This window comes from Tyto alba, unplaced genomic scaffold (genome assembly GCF_018691265.1).
Source record: "Tyto alba isolate M040663 unplaced genomic scaffold, T.alba_DEE_v4.0 Super-Scaffold_38, whole genome shotgun sequence".
Taxonomy (NCBI): Eukaryota; Metazoa; Chordata; class Aves; order Strigiformes; family Tytonidae; genus Tyto; species Tyto alba.
The window spans coordinates 30,247,610-30,273,537 of NW_024881313.1; the positions used below are offsets into that span (position 1 = coordinate 30,247,610).

A 25,928-nucleotide genomic window follows, 5' to 3' on the forward strand; every position below is an offset into this window, starting at 1 on the left:
TATGTCCTGATTGCATTTCCAATAGATGTAGCTACCAAATTATCTCTACTCAGAGTATTTACAGGCCACGTATTAGGAAATGAATTCTCAGTATATCCTTCGTTTCCATGGTAGCTACAACAAAGGTCTGATTAAACTCATAAGAGACTTTAATGCTTTCAACTACTAGTTTCCTGTAAGGCAGCAATTGCCAACCTTTCCTCTGTATAATTACTTAACATACCATTGCTATACTTAGCATTGCCTTATCTAGAATTTTCAGCCAAAATTCACCTTTGATAGTGCTGTTTTCCTGTAGTATCAGTTGTCTCACTGGAACAACTTAGAAGCTGTTAGGTTTCTTCTGTTGCACAATGTGTTGATGCAGCAGAACTGCTCTTGCTCCTATTGCCTCCTGCAAGCCACCTTGCTTCCAGCTGTTCCCCTTGATGCCAGCCTACGTGCTGGCTTCCCTGAGACAGAGACTTATTTGTGGGTTTACTTGTTTGTTAAATGTCTGACACCAGGGCTCATCCTCTACTGCAATATAGATAAGACGTAAGTATGTATTATATGTACATAAATAACCTCTTATTAAAAATTGTTTGGCATTCTCAGCTCATTAGTTCACAGCATCAGCCTTCTTGATCTTAATAATCTGCCATTTTGTGTGTGAGTCAGTTGTGTTTGTGGACTGCCCTGTAAAAAGCAAGGATGCTAAACCTTCTCACAGTCCTTAGGGCCTGTCCTGCTTCCAGTCGTATCATCATGTTACCAGGAATTGGCTATTAAAGCAAAGGAAGAAAGATTGTTTCCAAAGGCTAAATCAAAAAAAGACTAAAATAGCTCAGGGGAGTGGAATTACGTGAGGGAAAAGGAACAAACAGATGAAATGGATGAATCAGATCACATCTAGGTATGTCTCCCAGCAGTTTTATTCTTCCAGGGATAAGTCCCCTGAAGGGAGGGATGGGAGTACCCTTACTGCAGAACTGGAATACCAGACTGCAGAAGATGGTAGGGACTATGTTAGATAATTCTGCACCTGTACACCAAAAATTAGGCAACAGCTTGTTTTTCCATATTTGCGTTTCTTAAACAGCTGGTGATTGGGTATCAAAGCTTAATAATTACTGGGAAACCGAAAAATCAAGCAAAGACAACAGAACTAATATATTTTATCTGAAACATAGGTAGAAACAGACTTCTGCTCTCTTGATTCTAGCAGTGCACAACTCCTGTCTACAGCAAGTCTAATTTCTTGTCCTAAGAAGAAACAGGGCTGCACAATAAATTAGATGCAGGAGAACTACCTGACGCACAACTACAAAACCTGATTTAAATGCAAAAGAAGATGATGTTTTTCTTTGGTGTGCTGAGGCATTTTCTGTGAGGGGTGCGAGGAACAGTTTTATAATGTGGAAATTTTTAATGTAGTTGATGCTTACCATAGGAGTGCTCTATTTCATGATCCATGCAGAACTGACACCCAGATCCCTGATCTGTGAGGCAGTATCACTTTGCTTGCAGTATGTTGGGTGTTTGACATGCCTATGGAGCAAATGCAGCTAATACTGAATAAAGGAAGCCACTGAGGCATGTTAAACTCATGTAGGAAAATTTTAACAACATCTCCACATTGAAGAAGAATGCAACTGTAATTTGTTGAATAGGTTTTTGGTTTTTAAAAAAGAGCTGAACAAAAAGGAGCAAGCTCATTCTCCTGCTACAAGCTGCAAAAGTCTGTGGGAAGACTAAGAATATGCAGCTTATTTCAAATGTCTCAGTTACAGTTCAGAGCTTTCAAGGACACTGTATCTGGCCCAAGTAAGGAATAGGGCATCCCTCTTCATGGGGTATAAGGGAAAGGGTGAGTCAGGATTATGCTTCATGCCAAATGAGGATGCACACTTCAGAAGAGTGCTCTTCTAGCAGCTGTAGAGAACCATGAGATACTGCAGCATGGCTCCATATGTGAACTAGGAAATGGCTGACCTTCTTCATCACACAACAATTGCTTTCTTGCTTCAGGAAAAGGCGGCTGTTTGCTTGTGGAGCTCATCAAAGCCGAGAAGGATCATATGTACTGCCTTCCCCAAAGTAAATAGCTAGGACAGGACAGCTTGTCACAGAGGAAACTCACCACCTATTATAAATAACCATACATTTGTTTAAGGAGGAGAGAAAGTATGTTATACAGAAAAGACTTCAGCAAAAGTTCAGGAAAGATTTTGCCTATCTCAGAGCCAAGACAAACCAGACTAAAACTCCTGCCCAGACTCTCTTTCTGTATGTCAACATACTGACTAAAAAAAAAAAAATTTTCGTGTCGTCCCCCTTAAAATTACGTTCTAGGTCATCAAAAACATAGGGAATAAATGGTTAAAGAACACTGTGAAAAAGGGGTAAACTATGATGAATTTGTGATTAACAGTGTTTGTTTCTAGATATTTCTGGGCATTATTACTTAACCTTTGAACACTGCCCACCTATCAGCAGTTAATACAGTTCTCTCCCTAACATTTTCTTTCACCCAGTTCTCCCTGTTGAGGATAGGTTGCTCCCTCCCACGTCACCATGCGTTTAAAATGTACAGTCTCTGAGCTCACCCCTGCAGCATGGCTGTGTGCCGACTCTGACTCTCCAGCCTCCCGCTGGTTTGTTAGGCCAGTGGGGTCCCGTTGGAGCAGCCTGCCAGCGTAGGTAGAATGTCACTTTGTTCCACGGAAAGCACAGATGGGCTTTCTCCCTTTTCCATGGACAATCAACTGCATTGATTTGTTGAACATGCAGCCATTAGATCACACTGAGGATTAAAGCTGGGAAAGACCATGGAGAACACGGTGTTCATATCAAGCTGCTGTTATGTAGTAATGTATGTTAGTGGGTTGTTTTTTTTTTTTTTACTAAGCCTTTTCAGTTAAACAAGGAGCACAACATTGAGCCAGATTACAAGATAAATAAAATGAAGAGTGACTGCACCAAGCAGAGCACCTCCTGGGAAGGCTGGGCAATTCATCCTGCTGATGGAATGAGGAATTTACCTCTATTTGCAATAGATGAGCGTTTCTGATTGTGGAACTCGGTGGCCAAAGCCATGGGTCATCACTCTGGGAGTCTGAGCTTATGGACCCTCATTCTCTATGCCAGTTTTAATTTATCTGCCTTTTGTTTTGATGCTCGTCTCTTATTTAATATATTGTTTGCTCTTTGAAGGGAAACTTTCTCCCTACCACTTGCTTGTTTTTACAGTTCCACTTCCTTTGTATTTCACTTACTGACTTTGCTCCCAGAAGTATGCTTGTCCTCACTATCCTGTCATAGAAAGGTTAAGGGAGAGAATAAACAAACAAAAATGCTTGAATGCAACAGAGAAAAGACTGGGGACAGAGCTGTTTTGTCTGAAGTTTGCTAAGTATTTTCAGGCAGCCTAGAAGAAATATGTGTCACAAGTTAAGCAGATAGCTTTCCCAGAAATGTTGCTTTACTTTTTCCTATTTATTAATACCTTGGGTACAAACTCACAAATTGGATTCAACATATGGTTGGGCAACCTAAAACAGTGGAGGACAATAGAAGATAAGGAACTGCACGTTGGTTCCTACTACTGTACACAGAGGTGGTGGTACTCTATACTCTAGATGTTGAGACTTGCTTGTGGAAAAGCCAGGTGGGAAGAGTATAAAGATTTTGTTACCTGTAGGAGTGCTTTGAAGGGTCAGGACCTGGAATCATTTCATCAACTGTAACAGTGTAGTTAGAATGTCACAGACTTCTACATAAAAGACCATTTCACCTTAAAGCATTTTCTTTCCACTTACACCTGGGACTTTTTCAGAAGGCTTGAGAGCAACTGCATCAAGGTATATCTGTGTTTGAAACTCTGTCGGAAATTTATAGTGGATAAGAGTTTCTGGACAAAATTTTCATATGTGAAGAATTTTTTTCAGGAAAATTCAACAAGAAATCTGTGTTTTAAAGCAATGCTCAATCACGATACGATGAATTCAGTTAGCCTGAGTGTGCCAGGTCAGAGTGAGAAGACAGTTGAGACAATTCTGTCAGACCTGCAATACGAGGGGCATCACCCTGCCAGAGATGGTTTGAAATTCTAATCTGATGTTCTCTGCTGATGCTCTGTGTGATATGTGGAGAATACGAACTGCTTTGTGCTGATGGGATGTGGGGGGATATAAGCAGCTTCCTGTCCCCAGGGAACTCGGTTATCTTTTCTAACTGTCATTATACTTTGTCACAGTGTGTATTACAAATGTGGTTTCCTTCCTTTAGTGAACAAGGAGCTTCCAATTACTATTGTATAAATTCCTACTACAAGTCTCCTTGTATTTTTTCAGTAGCTGCTAGGGACAGATTGTGGGCAAGCAGTGGATCTCATACAATGTGATGGACACTGTAGCCCATCTTTCACCAAGATAAAGGCAAAGAGCTACCACACTCTTCCTCAAGTTGATGAGAAGCAAATCACCAGGGTCACCCTTTGGTGAGGAATGTACATTTCAGTTTAGGTTTAAATCCATGCTTCATGAAACTACAAAATGAGATTATTAGTTGTATTTTGGTTAATGTGCCTTGTGATATATCAGCAAAGTTGGCTTGTAGATCAGAAGAACAAAGCTAAAACCTGGAGAAGAGCAAAGCATGTGTATGGAAATTGCATACCTGAAGGTGATATGTGGTGGGAACAAACCTACTTAATGTTTCTGCCTTGATGTGGTTACAGGATAGATGTTGTAACCCCTGAGTTCTCAAATGTCATTCTTCAGTACCAATCTGGCTTTCCCTCACCTCTGATTTCTCAAATACTTTGGGACTTAGTCTCTAGGTATGAATGGCTTGAATGCTGTTCAATAGCTTAACAAGTCCAACTCTATACAAGACTGTCAAAATAGATTGAAGAGCATCTTCAGAACTCATCATTAGGCTTTCATTCTAAAAGACCATACAAACTATATAGGCTGTTATTCATTCTTTACCTAATCCTTAGCCTTTCGTTATATGCTTAGAGACACTTCATTTAGCCAAGTTTTATTCCTGGAAGAGAACATTGTGAAAAGATTTTCCATCCAAGTCTGACTGTTTCTGCTGCCTATTTTTTCTTCTCTCCCAAAAAGCCTATAAGCTCTTGCTGACAGTCCCTGGACCATCTCTGGACTGTCTGTCCTTAGCCTTTTCTTTTCTAGACATTTCTCCTGTATTTTTGGTAGCCTCCATACTCTAAGTAATGCTTTCAGAATAGTTGACCTTGCAGGCTGGGCTGAGAGCAGGTGTGCATGTTCCTTCTTCCCAGTAAGCTTCCTTCTTGTTTATTCAGAGTTTCTTATCTTTTCCATTGTTTTTGCTTTCCTGTGGGGTTTGGAGTTTTGTTTTGTTTTGTTTTTTTTAGTAATCTGTAGTTTGTTTTATTCCACAATAACCCATTACAAATAAACATAACAGGCATGTGTTTTATTAAGAAAACAATTTAATTCCTGGACCCCTGTGGACTCATTTGAAAATCAAAACCTTGCAGAATATTTTTTAATTAGGCTGATGAGTTTACTTTCTTACATCAAAAAAGAAATCAAAGAATTTGCAAGTTACGATTCAGTGTCCAGCTGTCACTAAGCATTTAAATAATGATTTTCTGTCAGCTGTCCTTCTTCAAAAAACTTTTGAAGAATTTGAGTTACACTTTATCTCCCTCCTAAAATAATAAAACCTAATCCTAAATACAATAATATACAAATAATTCTTCCTGTCTTGATCAGCAAAATTTATTCCCTTCCAAAAATTGCTGTAGAGTTTGGGGTTTTTTTAAAAGGGAAAGCTCATTTTTTTACTGGTCGATATCTAATTGCTGTCCTTCGAAGGAAACCCAAGAATTTTCCCTGTTTATTGGATAAGAAACTCAAAATACTAGTGAGCATGTTCAGTCCTGTATATGTTATTGGCATTAGTGTAGAGTGAGCAGGTAGGAATTTATCTTGAGGAGATGCTGTTAGGTAGGGACTTAGATTATTTTCTTAGTCTGATAATTTTCAGATAAAGTTTTCATCAGGTTTTAATTATAAGAAAGACCTTAAACCTTCTACTTTAAAATAATGACTTGACAGGAGAGAAATTGTTTTCTGGTTTGATGTTAGCATTGCAATCTTCCTCTGGCCCATCAGCTGCATGACTCTTTTACCTTTCGCTTTTCCAGCTTTTCTGTTTGCTTTTCTTGCTTTGCTTTCACTGATGTGCTCATCCTCTTCATGATTTAAAACAAAAGCAAGAAACAACTCACGGAAGTAGCTGATAATGTTCTTCTTAGACTTACTCTGCCCTGAAGTCTTTCCATTGAGAGGTGCTTAAACTCTGGCAGAAGATAGGGAACACTATTATTAAAAATGAGATGTTGTGGCTTGTCAGCAGAGTGTATCATCTAATGCTTCTAGTCATCCTTCCCAGTTGTTACTTAAAACAAGTTACTTATACTGATGTGATCCGACCAACAGCTCTTTATTTAAAGATGCATATACTCTTCTCTTTCTTGTTGATTTTCTTGGGAAAATTTGCCTGTTCAGAGCTGCTACCACATCGAAACAGGAGTAGGAAACAGGCTATGTGCTGCCAAACCAGACTACAAGGGTGGTCTTCAAACAGGTTCAGCAGCAGCAGAAGTGAGATCACTCTGGATTAAACCTGCTTGACTATGCTCCTACTTTACAAATGAGAACAGCTAAACAGTGCACACAACTTGCTGTGTTTTCAACAACTAACGGTGACTGGTTAAAAAGCAACATCTAATGTGCTTCCAGTTGTGTGCCAGCTGGTCAGTGTGTGACAACTTCTTCAACTATAAATGACTTTTGTTGGCTGCCGTGTGTTTTGCATACAATCTCCCATGCATGTCTTGTCTACGCAGGCAAATAGCGCAAGGTGGTAAACTAAAAGCAGACTTAATTCAATGTATAGTTTTGGTAGTAATGAAAAGATTTGCACTAAACAACACAAGTAATCAAAACATGTTGCTAGTGTCTTTTAGACATGATAAATTGCCTTTTTCAGACTTGGGATGTGTTGGAGCAGGCTGCTGTGAGCTGTCTGTAGCACCCACCTGTGAGGCACCAGGCCTGTGATCAGGGTGCTTTTCCATCTCATTCCACCTCCGGCCAAACCTGTGTAATACTTAATTTTCTGTGAATAAAGCCAAGTGAAGGAGGCAGGAGGAGGATTTGGAAACGGGGGACCTGCTGCCATTTGTATTGTGGCATTTCACATGCCTCTTACTTTTCAAGCAAATGTTCCCATTCACTTTGTCTGGGTGACTTTTGTGTAAATTGGAAAACTCATTCATTTATAAATCGGGCAATGTTAATACACCACACTTTCATTGAAAACAGTAATGGTTGCTAAAGTAACAGCTCTTGGTTAAGCAGAGGTTTGCTATGTGGAAGCAGAGTTCCTACTCTTCAAGTACTGCAGCACTGTTCTGGGAATATTGTACAGCTCAAAGGGCTTGTTTGTTGGTACGGTACTTTTCACTATAACTGCTTTTTCTACAGTGCGGGGAACTCAAGCAGTCTCTCTGAGATCCCATGTGCTCCTGGCCTTTCATCATTCAATATGCGTCACCAGCCTAGCTGGCATACAAACGAACCTGCACACAGGTGGACTGAATGCAGAAACAGCTTGTTTCTGTCTGAAAGCTAGCTTGAAATCTCTTTTTCCTTCCAGATGTCCACACAGAAGCAGTTCAGGCAGCCCTTGCTAAGCATAAAGAAAGGAAAATGGCAGTCCCCATGCCCTCAAAACGACGTTCATTGGTGGTGCAAACATCAATGGATGCCTACACACCTCCAGGTGAGCATCACTGTGTATTTTATGAGAATTTTAAAAATGGTTCTTTGTGCTGCTATGAACTAATGATCTGCCTGCATGGGTAGTAATGGAAATGTCATTTGAAGCACACTGAGCATAACATTGAGGTATGTTTGAAGAGGAAAAAGTGAACTGAATGGTTGGATAGTCAGCTGGAGTGGTTTGCATGATTGCTTTGCTGTTGGTGGTACTTCAGTGGTCATTTTGGTCTTATGAGGACCTAACTATGGCCAGTTTGTCCTATTTTCTGTGACTCAAAGTTCCTTTCAAGTTTCTAGTTTATTTCCTAACACTGTAATGGAACATTGTCTTTACAATTAGTCGTGCTGTTCCTTTTCAAATTTATCTGCTTTTTTACCTGCCAGACTGTGAAAATACCCCACATCTCTTGCACTCTCACACTCACTGTATCCAGCTGGGACTCCATTTCTCACCGAGGAGTGGGCTTTCTACAATTGGAAGAGTTTTTCACAGACTTTGTGGAGTGAGCTTGGGAAAGTATTTTGGGTATTCTGTAATGTTAATACATGGTTGGAGATCTTCAGAAGATTCTCAAGCCACATTATAAAGAAGTCTTTTTATTACCCTTGGTTTTGTGCAGTAATACACAAACGATGGCCTTAAAGCAGGAAAGCTCTCTTGGTACTCAGTTAGCAATTGACTTAGTTTCAGGACTTTCAGTATTACAGACTTTTTTAATTACATTTGCCTAGTTTCACAAATTTTTCTTAATGTCAGTTACCTTTAGATTTGTAATATAATTATGCCTTATTACTATTAAGAAAACCCCAAAGCACTGCAAGTTAACAGGCTGTTTTTATTACTAGATACTTCTTCTGGTTCAGAAGATGAAGGCTCCGTACAGGGCGACTCCCAGGGAACTCCCACCTCAAGTCAAGGGAGTATAAACATGGAACATTGGATCAGTCAAGCAATCCACGGCTCTACCACGTCAACCACTTCTTCCTCCTCTACACAAAGTGGAGGCAGTGGTGCTGCACACAGACTAGCTGATGTTATGGCTCAAACACATATAGGTTAGTATACAGACATTTTGAGTATGTCCAGCTGAACATGAATTTTGCTTCTCACATTCAGCTTATGCTGCTATATGAAGCCTTATAAAAGTCCTTCCTGTGCTTTTTCTTCTGTCATTGTTTCTATTTACATATATTATATGATGAGTTAGTCTGATGTTCTTATTTAATGAGAAAATTTTTTAAAATGTATAAATTTAGATTTGGGGGTAAACTTATGTTGTGGCAAACAGGGTCTAGCAGTTGGCTCCCAAATATCTTAAAATTTTCAGCTGCATGACTTCCATTACTTAGCACTAAAAGAGATCTTTGTAGGATCCATCAGTAAGGAAAATCAGTGCGTGCACCGTTAGGGATTACTTTTGCAAAAGTTTCCCCTACTACTGTACCACTTTAATTACATAATTTGAGTGATTTTTGATAATTCTGTTAACAATAGGTCCTCTTAAAAATTTTTTTTTCTGCCCTTAATTAAATCTAGAATACTTGGGCTGGCATATCTAGCCATTGTAGTCCTTGGAAAAGTCTGCTATATATCCTTTGAAAAGATCCTAGGAAGTCAAAGCTTTCTTTCCATTAGGGATAAGCTTCACAGACATTAATTATTTCTGAATACTGTGCCATTGACATTAGTCTTCATTAAAACGAGGCAGCTATTTGATTAGGCATGTGGAAAGCAAGGTTTATTTTCCCTTCATTCTCCAGTAACTGCTGTTTATCGTATGAGGCATCTGCTTTGGGTACATTCTTGCTGGGGCTGTGTATTTTTGGTTGTCTCAATGAAAATCTGTTGGCATCTATATTGGAACAGATAGAGCAATCTTGCTACTGTTATACTACACATATGAAATGCAGTTTTGTGTGACTGTTCCTCAACAGATTATTCCTTTTCAGGTATATGTAATGAGATACATGAAAACATGAAAACATCTTAAGTGTTCCTCATTTTATCTGCTGGGACAGTAGTTCGTATCCCCCTTTTTTTTTTTTTTTTCCCTCTGAGTACAGGTTGATGTAACACTTGTATTTTCAGATAAGTAATCATCTCACCATGGCCTGGATTTGCTGAATTGCAGTCAGGGGAAGAATTTCTATTGTATTCTTAAATTCATGCTAAATGAATAGCTTAGAACCTTGTTGTAGAAACACATACGCTTCTGAACACATTAATCATTGCATTTGGTTATTTTCTGTGACTTCATCTTGAAATGCTAGAGGAAATTATAGCATAGAGAATTAAATTTATCCAAACTCTAAAAGGTTGCATTACTCACACACCGAGTCTTAATGTGTCTTTAAATATAGCTTCTTTATAATGTGACATTTCAGTAATTTTAAATCTGGCACAGTAAGTCTTCTTTTTTATAATCACTGAGTTTGCGGTAAATAATGCAGCATTTATAGAGCTAAATTAAAATGGCAGTATTCCACAGAAGAGGAAAAATACTACTTCATTTACTTGTTCTATTTTGCCTTGTTGTTGACTGGAAAGATCCCTCATTTGAATGAAGCCGTTATGCCTACCTCAGTGTATACATATTTTCATTTGTTCTGATAATAAGATACCTTAAATGGCATCTCTAGTTGGACAGTAGTTGTGATGTAGTAAAGTAAAGGTTATTTGGATACAAAATGTGAGTGATACCTGCTAACAGATTGAGACTGTGATCTTGAAGTTACCATCAGTCATTGTTGCCAAGTTCACTGGAAATGTAAGAGAAGCTGCACAGATGATAACTATAAGATATATTTCTTCATGGATGAGCTGATTCCCCTGAGAATTTGAAATTAAATGGATCTGTTGTTTCTTTTCAATCTGAAGAAGTGTATTTTGCATTTAAATGTATTCTGAGAGGTAGTAGACTTGAAATAGTCCCACAGATAGCCTTGCTCTTTCAGAGGCAGTGTGCCAGTGATTGTAAATGAATAATCCTCTTTGGTGGGAGAGAAGGCAAGAGAGAAGAGTAATCCTGATCTCTGAAGCGTCTCAGCTACTGGAGACAATTTGTTCTTGATCACAACATATATTCCCAAGGCTTGATGTTTCTTTGGTCCAGGGAGTTGTTCTCCAGAGACAGATCAGCCTACAAGAGAGAAATCATCTGTGAATATGTAAGGACATACTGCCATACTCTGAAGATGTCAATTTTAATAAATACAAATTTAATGGGCAGCAGGAAAGACCTTCAATGATAACAAAAAAACCCCCCTCCATTCTGATAGCCACTAGGATTTGACTTCCAGAGTTCATCACAGAATCAAAGGGAGATTTTTCCAGTTTAAGTATTGTAATGCAGTCCTGAGAAGGGATTTAATAAAAAGTTTTGGCTACAATGTAATCGCACTTCAGCTCTGTGGACCATTCAGATAATTTGCATAAGCTATTATATGCTTTTAATGTTATACTGTTCACTTAATTTGGCTGCTGCTTCTACTGTATTATGGCCAAAGTTCTGGTTCAGAATAGATATCCTTTAAATATTTATTCTCAGCTTTAAGACACTGAGGTGTCTGTACTAAGCTATGGGGAGAACCTCTAGTTTGGCATAGGTATCACAATTCTGTTGGATAATTCTTGAACTTAGAGGTAAAATCAGTGAAATCTGTAAAAAAAATCTAATGTTCTGATCCATGTTTGGATCAACACTGTATATATTTCTAAGGTCTTTAAAAAATAATCAAAGAGAGAAAGCACATCCCAAAGCTCAGAAAGTTCATGTAATGAAAAACACACAGTACTTACCTGTGATTATAAATTTATATGAAGAGTTAAGCATCTCACTGAGAAATTTTAATCCTGTAGGTGCATTTAATGTCTCTTTTATATGCTTCAAATATGTTTCTGTTTGAAAATCAAAGGCCTCTATCCGAATTAAAGGTTACATAGATTTCTAATAAAGTAAATATAAAAACATGTGCTATAAGGCATGACTGATAGTTCTCTGACAACCTTAAAATTCTAATGTGTTCTGAGGGAGAATATTAACTTATAATACAGGAGACTACTTTAAAATACTCTCTGTCACCTGCACATCAGTACGGAAGAAACCCAGCTGATGGAAAAAGCTCTGACTCTGGCCTTCCATTCCCTGACAACCAGAAGAACCAGCTTGTTTGGGAGAAAAAGCTGCCTTTTCTTCGAGTATAGTATTACAGGGATGCTTTTTGAGTTCCCAGAGAGTTTTATAATAAATTGTACTTATGTGTCCTGCCAGACTTTCACTGGAAAGTATTCTTCCACCTCTTGGCTTCTCCTCAAACGTGGGGGTCTGTCAATGCACATAATCTATCCCTTCATGAATGTGCTCTGCATTGTTGGTTCTTTCTGATTTTCATGAAATGGGGTAAATTATATCACTTCAGTGGCAGAAATGAAGAGAGCCTAAACTGAAAACAGCTGTTCTGTCTGTGATCTTCTAATGCAAGAATATTGGAAGAGATGGAAAGATGCAGATATGTATGTTTGATGGAGGAAATGCTTTGAAGTCATGCAGCTGTCACAGTTCCTACTTTTTAGTCAACATATGTATCAGGATCATTATTCTTAACTAAACCTCAAACAGTGCTTCAAGTTACCTGACATAAGAACAAGCAGCTCTATACAGATTGTGTCCATAGTCTAAGCCTGGATTGACTGTCCTATACCAAAAAAGGTACACTTCACATAACATAACAATTATCTTTTTCTTTAGAAGTCATTCAGGCCAAATTTTTGTCTGTATGGCTTTCATTTCTCCAAGCCTGACACTGAGAAGGGAACCAACTGAGTGTTTGTAAATCTAATGCATGAAACCTACAGCTGTAGATATTGCCATGATAAGACATCTGTTAAACAGATACCATAAAGCAACATGGCAAGACAAACCTTAATGCTCCTCTTCTGCTGGATAAGGGTTCTTCTTAATGGAAATGTAAATAGCAAATGGGCAGCCAGGGTGCTAAAACCCCACTCTTTGGCAAGCCAGTGGTGGCCACCATGGGAATAGAGTTTCTTTTAGGTAAATTCAAGTGGTAGTGCTGCTTGTTCAAAAGGAAACCCTTTTACAAAAGGCCAGGAAGCTTCTTTCTCATGTTATTTCACCCTACTTGGCACCATGTGTTACAAAGAAGTATTTGGTTTCAAGTGTATAGATCTGAAGGGAGAGCATCTCTGCGCTGTGGTGCTTTGAATTACGTATCTTCTCTCCCACCCATTAAAAAAAAAGTTAATCTCAGTGCTAAAACCTGAAAGGAGATACTTTAATTCCAATTCAGTTTGCCTTGTAAAGTCTGAAAGATGAAAATTCTTCACTGGAAAGACATAAACAATTATAGCTAACTTTAAAAATACTTTCTCATATTACTAATAGCTGACTAAGAACAATTATTTTCTTAGTCATGATCTCCTCTCCTATTTGCATAGCAAAACTGCATTATAAGTAAAAGATAAAAAGATAAACATCAGCATTTTTAAATTGACTTAGTTATCGTGTAATTCAATCATGATCTATAAAAAAGCTCTTGCCACTTAGCAAGAAAGGGCAAAAATTGTGCTGAGTCTAAAATAGTTGATAATGACAAGACATCTAAAATGAAGACTTTATTCAAACAATGGCCAGCATAAGCTTCATTATCCAAGCTCTTATACTTCAGTTGGTCACTTACGGCACAATATAAGGTGTTTGTTTCAGTAAACTTAGAACAATGGATATGATCAAACTCAAAAGACTCAGCTGGACATGTGTAGGATACAAGATGTTTTTGAGTTGCATGATAAAAGCCATCTTGTGTTTTCCTCAACCAGATACTGTGGTTCAGTGATAAGGTTGAGTCCTTATGATATTCATGAATATAAACATTAAAAGACAATTATAGACATTAATGTTATGTCTTAATTTTCCATTACAATTGTCCATCAAATTCTGCTTTCAAATGAGAAGTATGCAAGAACTGCATCTAATAGAGCATCCTGTTACTGTATGTGTAGCCATAAAAATAAGTTTTTCAACAGTAACTGTGTTGATGATGCATGAACTTGGGATTGAATACACAAGAATTACAATGATCCAAAGTTCAGAACACATGAAAATGCTTTACAATTATATTTGAGGTGAAATTTATTGTAGCAGTTGGTCTTATAGTAGACTTATGGCACCATAATGCTTATAGGACAGATTTAATAAAAAGCATGCCTCGAAAATAGTATTGGAACAAGATGAAGTTTTTGAAGATTTTTTGCATTTTTAAGGACTCTTACCATGGTGCATGGGTGCATTCCTCTTCACTTCAGAGGCAGCAGAATTAGGACCTGCATTCTTTGGTATCTCAGAGGGTACTGGGGATCATTTATGTCAATTGAGAGCAAAGTTGTTATTTGCTCATGGTATGTATCTCTGTCTACTCTAATGCTGATAGTAACCTGAAAAAAAATTATGAGACAACCCATAAAAATAGTAGAAATACGTAGGTCATGCAGACTCTGACTTGAAAACATGGGAAAACAAACCGTGGTAGCATGCTGAGTTATCAGGCTATGAAAGACAAAGATTAGCTCTGTGGAATTGTTTAGCAGTGCTGGCATGAGTCACACTAAATTGTGTTTGCCTTCTGGAAGACAAGTCTTTGTTATGTGGAAGAATTGAAAAAGCTATGTCTAAAAATAGTAGTCAACCAAGTGTCCATGCAGAATGCAAAGTTCATGTTTCTTTTTATATCTATCCCATTGATTCCAACCCTGCTATGATTGATTTTTTTCCTAATATATGAACAAATTCCTTTCTTAACTAAAATTGGCATATTCGAATGCAGAGGTTATAAAAGGAATATGCATTGGCACTTGCAAGTGATTGACAACATGTTGTATTCTTTTTATTTAGAAAAAACAATGCAATAATCTCTCAGAATTATGTTTGAGTCTTTTTGAGGCTGTTCACGAGATTTAACTTAGTATAAAATTAAATGTCAGTGGACAACCTACAAGCTATCGTATAATTTTTTCAGACTGTTGCTCATATGATTGAAGCGATACAGCCCCTGTTTTAATCAGTAGAAACTTTATCAAAATCATGCCGTACATTATAGTTGTATATGTTCATTTTGTGCATTAGCTTTAACACCTGTTCAGATGTTGGGAACAAAATCTAATTGTATCCTTTCCCCTCCCTTTTGCTTTTCTGCCCTTCAACACTAGAGGTACACAGTTAAACCTTTTAACTTACTTTTCACAGAAAATCATTCTGCCCCTCCAGATGTTACCACTTACACCTCAGAACACTCAATACAAGTAGAAAGACCACAAGGATCAACGGCACGGGTGGCACCAAAGTATGGAAACGCTGAACTTATGGAGACTGGTGATGGTATGTCATAAAGCAAAACTCATTTTTGTTTTCAAGTATCATAACCTTTTTAGTGGTTACTGTATGCATCTGCTCTTTGTTTCTTCTGGGCACTTTTCACTTATAAACACGTATAAAGTTGCAGCATCTTTACAGTCTTAGAATAAACTGGTATAAATGAAGCCAACATAGAGAAATATTTCATAATCAGCAGAGCTGACTCTCTGTAGAAATTGTTTGGCAAAAAAAAAAGCAGTGAATCTCTTCAGATCTGCTTTTATCATGCTGCCTGGTTACAGCTAATATGGTTTTTAAATGGCAAAGCACATGACATGCTAGGATGGCTACATCTTGAAATGTGACATGTTTGAAGTTTTATTTTCTGATTTTTTTTTTTTTTTTTTTGAAAAACAGTTATTTGTAAACCCTTTCATATTTACTGCTCCTCTTTCCTAAATCTTATTCAACAATATTTCAGCAGGGTGTGGAATTGTTGACCAAGTGTATCGCATCTAAACTTGGCAGCTTCAGCTCCGAAAACCACTTGGTAAAAGTTTTGGAGCCAACCTTATGGAAGGGTAGGAAGTTGAAATTTCTGCAATGCACTGACAGGATCTTATTAGTCCAGGAACAGATGACAAGAACGTTGCAGAGGCTTTGCACTTGACTAGGGGAAAGGAAAGGGGGGAGGTAATTGATGGGATTATACTATAAAAGTGTCCCTTGCCCCACACTCCTGTTCAGAATTGTGTTTTTCAAAGTGCCGTATGGGCAAACACGCTCCCTTTGGAGTTCGCTGGCTGGTGGGATTGGCTGTAAGGATCTTCAGAGACTACAGGGTCATGCTGAAGCAATATAAAGATGCGAAACATGTTTAAGATTGGTACTGGACAGATGTCCACTACAGTGTAAACAGCAACCTAGAATAAATGGTGGGGAAGAGCCTATGACACACACTCCTTGCTGAGCTCCATTCTAGTCAGACAGTGTTGGTATGACCAGTGATCATGGGGAGAGCTAATGCCTGTCTTCTCACTGACCATTGCCAATGCCACCTAGGAGAGTTCTCTAAGGTTACTGACATTTACTGTAGGGAGGGTTTTTTCACTGTGCTTCTCTCCCTCGGTCTATGTGCTGTTTCTCCTCTGATTTTGCAAGCTCACTCCAACATTGTTGTATCGTTTTTATTTAAACTAGGCATCATTGTTCCTTTTTGCTGAAATGATCTTAATGTCTTCATGTTGAATACTTGAGTCACAGTATGTCATGAAACTGTAGTTGTGGTGGCCTTGAAGTCCTAGACTGTTTCTTAGCCCACATAATTTCTGGTGGTGTTCAGCATAGCGGTCGACTGATGTCTCCATTGATCCCTGTCCTGCAGGAGTACCAGTGAGCAGCAGAGTGTCAGCAAAGATTCAGCAGCTGGTCAATACACTAAAACGGCCCAAACGACCACCATTACGAGAGTTCTTTGTAGATGACTTTGAGGAATTGTTAGAAGGTAAAATGACTGTTTTTCAAAAGGTTTGGGGGTCTCATTAAAACTCTGTAAAATGTTTGTCTTGCACACTGACTTTCTAGAAAGATAAGTAAGCTCCCCCTGTGCAGTCAGGTACCAGAAAGCGTCGATATTCAGTGGAATCTGCTTGTAGTGAGCTTGGACATAGTGCTGTAAAGTCAAAAGTCTCTCTTGTTTGCTCAGCTCCTGGTTCTGCTTGCAAAGAAATGACAGAAGAGAGTGGAGGGAAGCTTTGCTTTGAGAACATTCAGCTCTGGGTTACAGCCATTGCTTTAGAACATGACTATGAGAAAAACTGTCAGTGAGGGAGCATGTTAAATGTTTTACATGTCCTTTGTGTAACAGAGAAGCATTGAAAAAAATGAACTAAATGTAAGGTAGCAACAAGGATCAAATCAAGAAATGGATTTTTTTTTTTTTAAGGAGGCCAGTGTTTTGAGAATTAAGACTTGCCAGGATGTAGAGATTGAAATAATCTTCATAGTAGTTTATAAGAAAGCACTGTAACAGAACATGACTTAAATCAATCTGCTACCGATGAATTGTTAAAAGTACATTTTTTCAGTAGTTCTGTAGTTTATATCATTACTGCATTTTGGCAGGAAAAAGTATTCTCCATCTCTCTTTAGGAATACAGAAGGGTTGATTATTTAAAAGGTAAATATATGCATGCTGCCTCAGCAGTTTCTTTCCCTGCTTGTAGGGCTAGTGTAAGGATATGCACATGCATTCCTGAGATGTTTGAGTTGCTTCACCTCTGTTAAAAGTTAATTGTTCTGTTGTATTTCTCTGTTGCTTCTCAATACCTTCTAACATGTTAACTATTTTCAGGATATTTTGCAAAGGTAACTTATTCTCTTGGTTACACAGGTGTACACAAGGTATAGAATTTACATGGTAACTGTATATCTTTTCATAATCATAAGTTCAACAGCCAGATCCAAACCAGCCAAAGCCAGAAGGAGCTCAGATGTTGGCTATGCGTGGGGAACAATTAGGTGTGGTTACAAATTGGCCGCCTTCTCTGGAAGCAGCTTTGCAGCGATGGGGGACCATCTCACCGAAAGCTCCTTGCCTAACCACTATGGATACTAATGGAAAACCACTGTATATTCTCACTTATGGTGAGTGCTCTTCAAACTACTTGTGCTTTTATATATTGTATATAGTGTCTGTGTGTATAGTAAGTGCATAAATATACAGTGAAGCAAGCCCTTTAATGATGCATCTGTTTCATTTCTGAGTAGAGTAAGACAATTCTAAAGCTTTTGGTGTCTGAGTATGAGTTGTTGAGATGTTATATTATGATTTATTTCACAAAGAGGAAAAGAGCTGAGTAGTGAGGAGGATGAATGATGCCCTATGCATCCGACGCGTTGAATAAAGAATACCTGCTTAATAGCTATTATGGCTATTGAGACTGAATTCTCGGCTTCATTTGATGCACACATGGAACCACAGATTATAAATTAAAAGCATATTTTAAATAGAAATACATCCTAGGTCAGATTTTTCTGAAGATTAACATCTAAATCCATTGCCCTTGGATATTACCCAGGCTTTGTTCTGTAAAAGTAGAACTTGGTATACAAAATTTACCAGCTTCCTGAGGAAGTTAAAATAGGATTTTTTTCCCCTGTTCTACTGACATTGTAGTAAGTGTGATTTGAATTATTCCTCCTGATATGTAGTTGTATAGCTAGCAAATGTACCCCCTTGGAATAGATTTGCCAGGATGTATTTCAGTGTGATCTTCGGTATGTTCATGTAGTTCAATGTGTACTGCCTGACAATCCATTTCAACCAAGAAAAGCCAAATAAAAATAAACATAAGGATATCTCTGACAAATAACTCTCATATAGCTTCTAATTTTGACATATTCAGGAGACATTTGGGAGATGTTCAAAAGAATTATTATGAATAACCATCAGCCTTTGAAAGCAAGTTGGAACATGTCCATTTGCTGTTGATACAGATATAAAAAATAATTTTGCTTTTTTTATTTCTACCTTCCCAGGGACCTAAAGTTCTGTGCAGAGAATGTTTTTTTACATACTGTGATATAGAGGGCTGTCTGTTTTGTTCAGTGCTGAATGCTCCTTTCCATTCAGGAGTCAGTGAGTGATGGTCCCTGGCCAAAAAAATGTCTGCTGGAAGTTTGGCGTTGCAAATATAGTTAAAGGCTTTTAAAGCGTAACAGAACGTTTGCAACTGAAGGTCATACATGAAACATTTTCGCTTCAGGTATCTTAGAGTTAAGAATTTACTAAAATTAGAGAGCAAACATATGATTCACCATTGATCAATGTTTTTCTTCCTTAAGGACATTTATTTGGAACTAGAGAAGAATTTTAAAGTTGGCAATTACATGTTTGCAGAAGATCAAATTGTATCATCTACTGAATGCCCTAAATCAATTGGACAAGAAAGGAAATTAAGATGTTAGTGAGAATCAGACCATTTTTCTGAATATGGGACTCTGTCCAGAGTCTGAGCATGTGTCCTGCTTAGCCTGAAGGACTGTGAGCTGAGCAAATCTGAAGAACTCATCCATGTGTCTGACGGAGCTACCTAGCCTGCTTTTCTAAGCTAACTCTTTCCAAACCCCTCTACTAAATTGTCCAAATACTAAGGCAAATGGGACTAAAATTCGTTTTCATTACTTCCATTTAGCAGCACTCTAGGATATGGTTTTTGCTGTTGCCATTCAGTAGTTTTCTGAGGTCAGGAAAAAAACAATTATTTATTGTTTTCCTTCTTTTTATAGATTAAAGAAATTACAAACCAAAACATTTCGTAAGAGATTTAGTGACTTCTCTGCTAGCTAGGTTTCAAGCTGACATTCTTTTTCATGGGATATGTCCATTAACTGTGCATAGCTGTTTTCTTTACTTAAATGACAACTGCTTTTGAAATACCATTAACATTGCAGCCACCTGCCATTTATTGGTGACTTTATAAATTATTTTGCTGTTGATATTCCACCTTTCATGTCTGTAATATTTTGTAGCAATTGTGGGCATGGCATTTTTTAATCTTGAACCTTAATAGACATTAAGTATTGAACTCAGCAAAAACACTCTTACTCATGTTTTTTTATCCCTGTGAATAGTTACACTGGCCCCTGTGGTAACAAACTTTTGAAAGATGAGCTTAACCCACAATCCCACCACATAGTATTAATGTGACACTCCATTTCCTTGTATGCATGCTATGATCAGATGAGTAAAACTTTAAAATACCAACATTAAGGACTTTCAGTAACCTACAAGTTTGTACCTCAGTTATTTTCAGGTTCTTTGCCAATTTAAAAAAAACACCATTACCATGATTTTTCATATGTTCACTGTTTTGACAAATAAAAGTTTTAAGAATAATTCTGAGTTTCTAGAATTTCAGTCTTTGACATGTTACCAACATGGTCACTTGAATATTTTACCTCTGTTTACTGTTTCTGCTTCAGTCTCTTCTCACAGCCTCTTGTGTCTTCATGGAAGTCCTCTTCATTCATCCTCTAATGTTCTGGGTAAGAGGAGGCTCCTACATGATGCCTTTTGGTCCTTACTTTTTTCATACACAGCATATTCTCCAGTTTCTTGCTTCTGTATGGATGAGTTGCAGGTTTGCCTGCTTATTCCAGACTTCCTTCCAGCTTTCCCAACTGGAAAGCTGTCAGCTAGGTCATAGCTGAATAAAAGTACTTATCCCCTTAGCAGCAAGCATATTCATGTCCTCCTTTCTGGATCATCGTAGACAATATTACCATCCTGCCTATCACTCAGGCTATAACTTGAGTATCATACATGACCAGGTGATTTCTTTAGTTTTGTACTGCCATTCTGTGCCCAAACCTCACAGGTTATTCTGGGAGCAAATCTCTTCAAATGCAGACCTTTTGCTGCACCTATATGCCAAAACCTCATCCTGTCACCTTAGTCTTGATTCTTACAGCAGACACTCTCTGGCCCTGAAAAATGCAGTGTTGACCTGTTGCATCTATCGAGGATGCTTTTATACTTCCCCTTGGTGGCCTTGAATGCGAAAAATGCTGTCAGAGTCCACAAAACTCTCTTTCTCCAAAGCCTACCTCACAAATTTTCTGCTGTCCCGTCCAGAGACATCTGAGAGTGGTCAGACCGATGGCCAAGCCATGACATGCCATGGCAGACAGTGGTAGATTGGTGTGATAAGACCACCTTGTGTGATTTACTAGAATGAATTTACCTACCTAACAGTGGCTGATCTGGATATGATACAGTTAGTGTGGATTTAAGTGATGAGTGCTCTAGATTGTGATGTAATGTTGTGCCATAAGGGGAACTAGTTTAAAGACATTCTTTCAGCTGTTGCTTAAAATCATCTCTGCCTGTACATTCCTCTGGAGGAATTAATCTAATTTTTAATGCCTTATATCTCCTGTGTCTTTTTTGTCGTGTTTTTTGAGATTTTTGTCTTCATTGCATGTCAGAACTGTTTTCTTCCATGTGTCTTAGATTAATGTAGATAGAAGAAATGAGTAACTGCATTCCTAGACTTGATCTTTTTTTCAAGCAAGTTTTTGAAGCAGTTTGCCTCAGTTCTTGAAGTTCTTCTCAGTGCCCCAGTTGTAATCTTTATTTAATGTACTCAAAACTCTTAAACTCTTTATAGTGAATGAAACACTATGAATATTACTTACTTCTCAAATATTTTGTTCCTCTGGGAACTCCGTGGAGAACATCTTAGTTAAGTTATTCACAATCCCTTTATAAATCAAATCACTGAATATACATAAATTGAAATGGCTGAGATATAGGAAGGAAAGATGGCTTTATCAGGTTTCATGTAAGGCTGAACTCTGACTAGAAACCTAATATGTGCTTTGAGGAAAAGGAAGACAATTTCTGGCTCAGACAGAGTTAATCAGAGTAGTCAGGCATCTGGTTTTGGTATTGTTGGTATTAATAATGAAGTGCTTAGTGATTTCTTAGAGGAGAAACATGAATAAAGGACAATTAAATCCTATATAGTACTTATGCTATCACAGTTACTTTCCTACTTAAAATGATTATTCTAAGAAAAATCAGAAAGGCTGGGGAAAAAGTAATTTAGGAATGAGCAAGTTTTGAGCTTTCTTATTGTAACCATTATTAAAAACAACAAAATAAGTACCAGTTAACCACATCTGATTCAAAGACTGTAATTTCCTTTACCTACCACTTTCTGTAATCAGATTTTTTAAAAAACATTTTCAGTAGCTCCAATGTATTTTTTCCCATGTCAGAGGCCCATTGAGACAGCAAAGCTAGAAAAAAAAAAGCTGGCAAGGTTCTCTGGCTAGAGAAGTATTCTTTCTGTATCCATTTGGATTATGTGGAGAAATAAATGCCTGAAAAATTACATTTTTTTCAAATTAACTGCCCACTAAAAAAATACTCAATGCAACTGTAAACATTTTGAGGCCAAAGCCATGCTGCCTGAGCAGAGGTGATGTAGCTTGTACTGGAGATACCCTGAGACAGCTGAAACTTAACAACAGACTGAAAAAAGCCAATCCTAAGCCATGCTGCACCTGGTGTGTGACCTGGCCCCCCACATCCTCTTGCTGAGAGAGTCTCCTAGGCCAGGAATTTCTCAATTATTAGGAGGAGAGAGAGGGAATTGAGACTCTTCTAACCAAGTAGCTACATAACCAGACTGTCCTTATCTCTGAAATAAATCGGTGCTTGGAGAGGTATGGATAGTCATGGTCTCTAGATAGATATCAATCTTATAATTGTTTAATACTGTAAACCTTTATTTCTTTAATAAAAAGACAGAAAATTGCTTTAAAAAATCTTTGTGATGGTCTACAGTTAAGACTGGAGTATCAAGCACTGTAATTAGCAAGCTTGCCTCTATTCTGAGTATGTCTGGAGTCTTTTATTCTCTGCAACAGAACATTTTTGTTCTTTTTCTTTGGATTTTTTTCTCCCAAAAGACAACTTAATTTGCTGCTCAGGATGGTTTGAAAGAGTTTATGAAGAAAGGGTTAACAGAGCAGCAGAACTCTATTATTTTGCAAAGCAGAAAAAGTGCCCCTTTACCTGCATAGCATTAAGAAGTTTGCCATATACTCTTGTTTCTACTTAATGTAAGAAATGTCATACTGTGATTTTGAGAAAATGAATATTTGACAAAATTATTTGCAGTTAAACTTTGGCAGTCTCGCAGTTGCTGTGCACAGAGATTGGTAAGCACCCACTGGTTTGGCTTTGTTGAGTTAGTGCTGTGTGGTTCTGAAAAGCATCCTGAAGATAATAAAGAAATTGATTGTGGTTTGTTTTCTTTCTGAATTTTCTCCCTGATACATCTTTTCTCTTATAACCTTCTTTACATTGAACACAAATGTATAGTCCTTTTACAAATTTGATAAGGAAGAAGAAGGAATTCACTTCAGTGTCATGTGGAAAACATCTAATTTTTGTTAACTGATCCCTTTTTGTGTGGTTTTTAAGACCTGGTGGATTATTTTATCCTCATAATGTATTGCTTAACCAGAATGGACTGGCTATTAACTCACTCTGACTTGCTAAATTTTAGTTGGTAAAAGATACTGCTCTCTCAATAGACTGTTAAAAAAAAGAGCAAGACTGAATACAAGTGAAATTTAAAATATGTGGTTGCTGGTGTAGATCTGCTACTATTCAACTAAATCAAAATTCCAGCAGCAAAAGAAAAGGGACTTGCCCCACACAGGTGTTAACAGCGTTTGTCACAGCTGCCAGAAAGTGAGATGCAGTTTTCCATCCTGTCCTACCAAGAATATCTGCACACACGATATCTGCCAGATATGGCTCAGTTTCAGATGCATAGCGGTACTTGCTGATACTTGCTGGGCAGTGGGAATGCTCAGTTTAGTTTGCAAGCGTGTGAAGAGCATTAAAGGCCTCCCTCTATAAACACGTTGCTAGGGCATGCAAGTCTGGCAGCAGCACTCTGGGCAAGTGATAGAAGTGGCTAAGGAAGATGCAATCATCTTTAGAAGATTTATTTCAGTAAATGCTTAAGTAATTATAAGTTAGGCAATGATACATGCAGAGAAAAGCTTAATTTCTTACAGTCTTGTGGAGCTGTACAAGATCTTGGAAATCAGCACCTCAATTAGCAACTTGATGGGAGGTAGGGACAAGGTTAGAATTTGTAGTAGTGGCAAGGTGTGCTTTAACTGGTTGTTGGGTTTTTGTTTTCCAAAATCAGCTTGGAAAACTTCGATGGACACCTACCAGTCTGCTTGGTTTGGGAAACAGTTTTGTGACCTGAAAACTGAGGGGTTATTTAGGTACTTAAACATCTAGTGCCCCACCGTTACCCATGATATATGTGTGTGACACGGCACAGGGTCTGCAGAGCCCGGGCCCTTTCTGGAGGACACCCTTGTGCCTGAAACACCACTGGACACTCAAATCTCTCACTGACGACTTACCTCTGTAGATGACTTACCAGTTCTTCATTTTTAAATGCAAGAGAGTAGCTACTTATGTATGGCTGGTGAGCAGATCAGAGCCTGGCAGGGACAAATCATGTCCCTGGTGAGGTGGGAAGGAGTGTTGTATGAATAGGACCCACTGCAGCAGGGACATGGGCAGGAAGGTGAAGAGGAGGGCTCACGGCATCTGGTCTTTACCTGGGGAAATGGTGGGGAAGCAGCAAGGCTGCTGGAGGTTTCTTCACCCAGCAGCACATGCTCTGCTGGGCCGCAGCAGGGCCGAGGGCAGCTTTCTGCTGTGGCGGCATGGCTGGGAGAAAGGAAAGCACTGAGCTGAAACACAGGCTGGTCCACACTGCTAAATGAAACTGTTGCTTGATTTTCGTACATCTGCCCTCCTGTCTTCAAGCCAACTTATTAGAAGATTAATGGCAGTGTGTTTATCTGAGGAGGACTGGTGCTTCGTTGCACTCCAGCTGAGGACAACGGGGCATATCCTCAGTGGCCCCAAACAGCCAGATTTCCTCTGTAGCCCATGTAATGAAGACGGTTTACCCCACGCAGGGATCAGCCCGGCAGCGCCAAGCCCTGTCTCAGAGAGAAAGCCTTGGATGAAGCACAGCTGGCCTCCTCGCCAAGGCCTCCCTCTCCCGCTGCGCAGATGTGGCACCGTATGGAGGTCGTGGCAAGGTCGCAGCATCGGGATTTGTGGGAGAGGTTTTAGCAATCAGCTTTTTCTCAGCAATGTCTAATCTCTGAAGTTTGCAAAGGAAGAATTACACTGAATTGCAACCTAGGCAGAACCAAGGAAGGAAATACTTCAAAGATTTCCTTCTTTATAACATCCTCCGTTACTGAGAGCTTTTATCCTGTAGCTGTTGAGTCCTTTGTGTTTCTCAGTGATGTTAGGGGGGGCCAAACAGCCAATGTGGCAAAATAAACACAACGATTCAGTCCACCTCTGCTCAGAAGCTTGTGCCCCATCCAGCAGCCACAGATCTGGCCCTGATGATTCATACATTCCTGGCTCCAGCTTCTGGATTACTGCTCCCTTTGTAGCCCTTTTTTTATTTATTTTTTTTGAACGCAGCTATATACCCTGGAAGAAAAATCCTGGGCTTCCTGTTGAACATGATCCAGTTCAAGATCTGCATGGATTTTGCTCTGCCTGCTTGCGAGGGGCCTGGCGGGCTCTGCCTGCCCTGCAGCAGCAGCCAGGGGCAGACAGAGCCTGCAAGGGTTGCAGTGAAGTTACGGAGCTGTCAAGGGCCGCAGGACAGACCATGTATTCCAGCTCCTTCCCAGCTGAATGCAAACTAGCTTCTTTTTCCAGTTTCATACCCATATACACATGCAGTTAGCTTGGCTAATTAACATAGTTTGGTATTGCACCAGTAAATAGATCAGGAAAGGGCTGTGGTGACAGAAAATGTCTTTTCTGAACATCAGAAAATATTATGGGCATTTTTTGTGCAGTTCGGAGTCTATTTAAACAAAAATGTGAGGAATTAGGGAGGCAGCCTTATATGCTCTGTGTTTCAGAAGGTGAAACAGAATTTTGTCAATAAAAGAGCATCATGACAAAATGTATTTAAAGACTTAATTATTTAAAACTTTATTAGAAAGTACCCCTTTAAATTTTCTTAGTCTTTGAGAAAACTTAATTTCTGCACTTACTCAGATCACTTACGTGGAAATGGTTGTACTGCATACCTGGGTACTTCTGAAAGTATACATCTAAATACTTTAATATGAATAGCCCTTA

At 38.6% G+C, this 25,928-nt stretch overlaps 1 protein-coding gene across 4 annotated transcripts in view; it reads left to right on the forward strand.

Moving 5' to 3' along the window:
* DIP2C (disco interacting protein 2 homolog C) overlaps nucleotides 1-25,928 on the forward strand; it is a 332,048-nt gene that overhangs the window by 203,374 nt on the left and 102,746 nt on the right. For all 4 annotated transcript variants that reach the window (XM_042801790.1, XM_042801791.1, XM_042801792.1 and 1 more), the window contains 5 exons: nucleotides 7,699-7,824; nucleotides 8,670-8,879; nucleotides 15,086-15,217; nucleotides 16,578-16,697; nucleotides 17,642-17,839. In XM_042801790.1, the coding sequence (XP_042657724.1) occupies nucleotides 7,699-7,824; nucleotides 8,670-8,879; nucleotides 15,086-15,217; nucleotides 16,578-16,697; nucleotides 17,642-17,839 (786 nt within the window). The remainder of the gene's footprint in view (nucleotides 1-7,698; nucleotides 7,825-8,669; nucleotides 8,880-15,085; nucleotides 15,218-16,577; nucleotides 16,698-17,641; nucleotides 17,840-25,928) is intronic.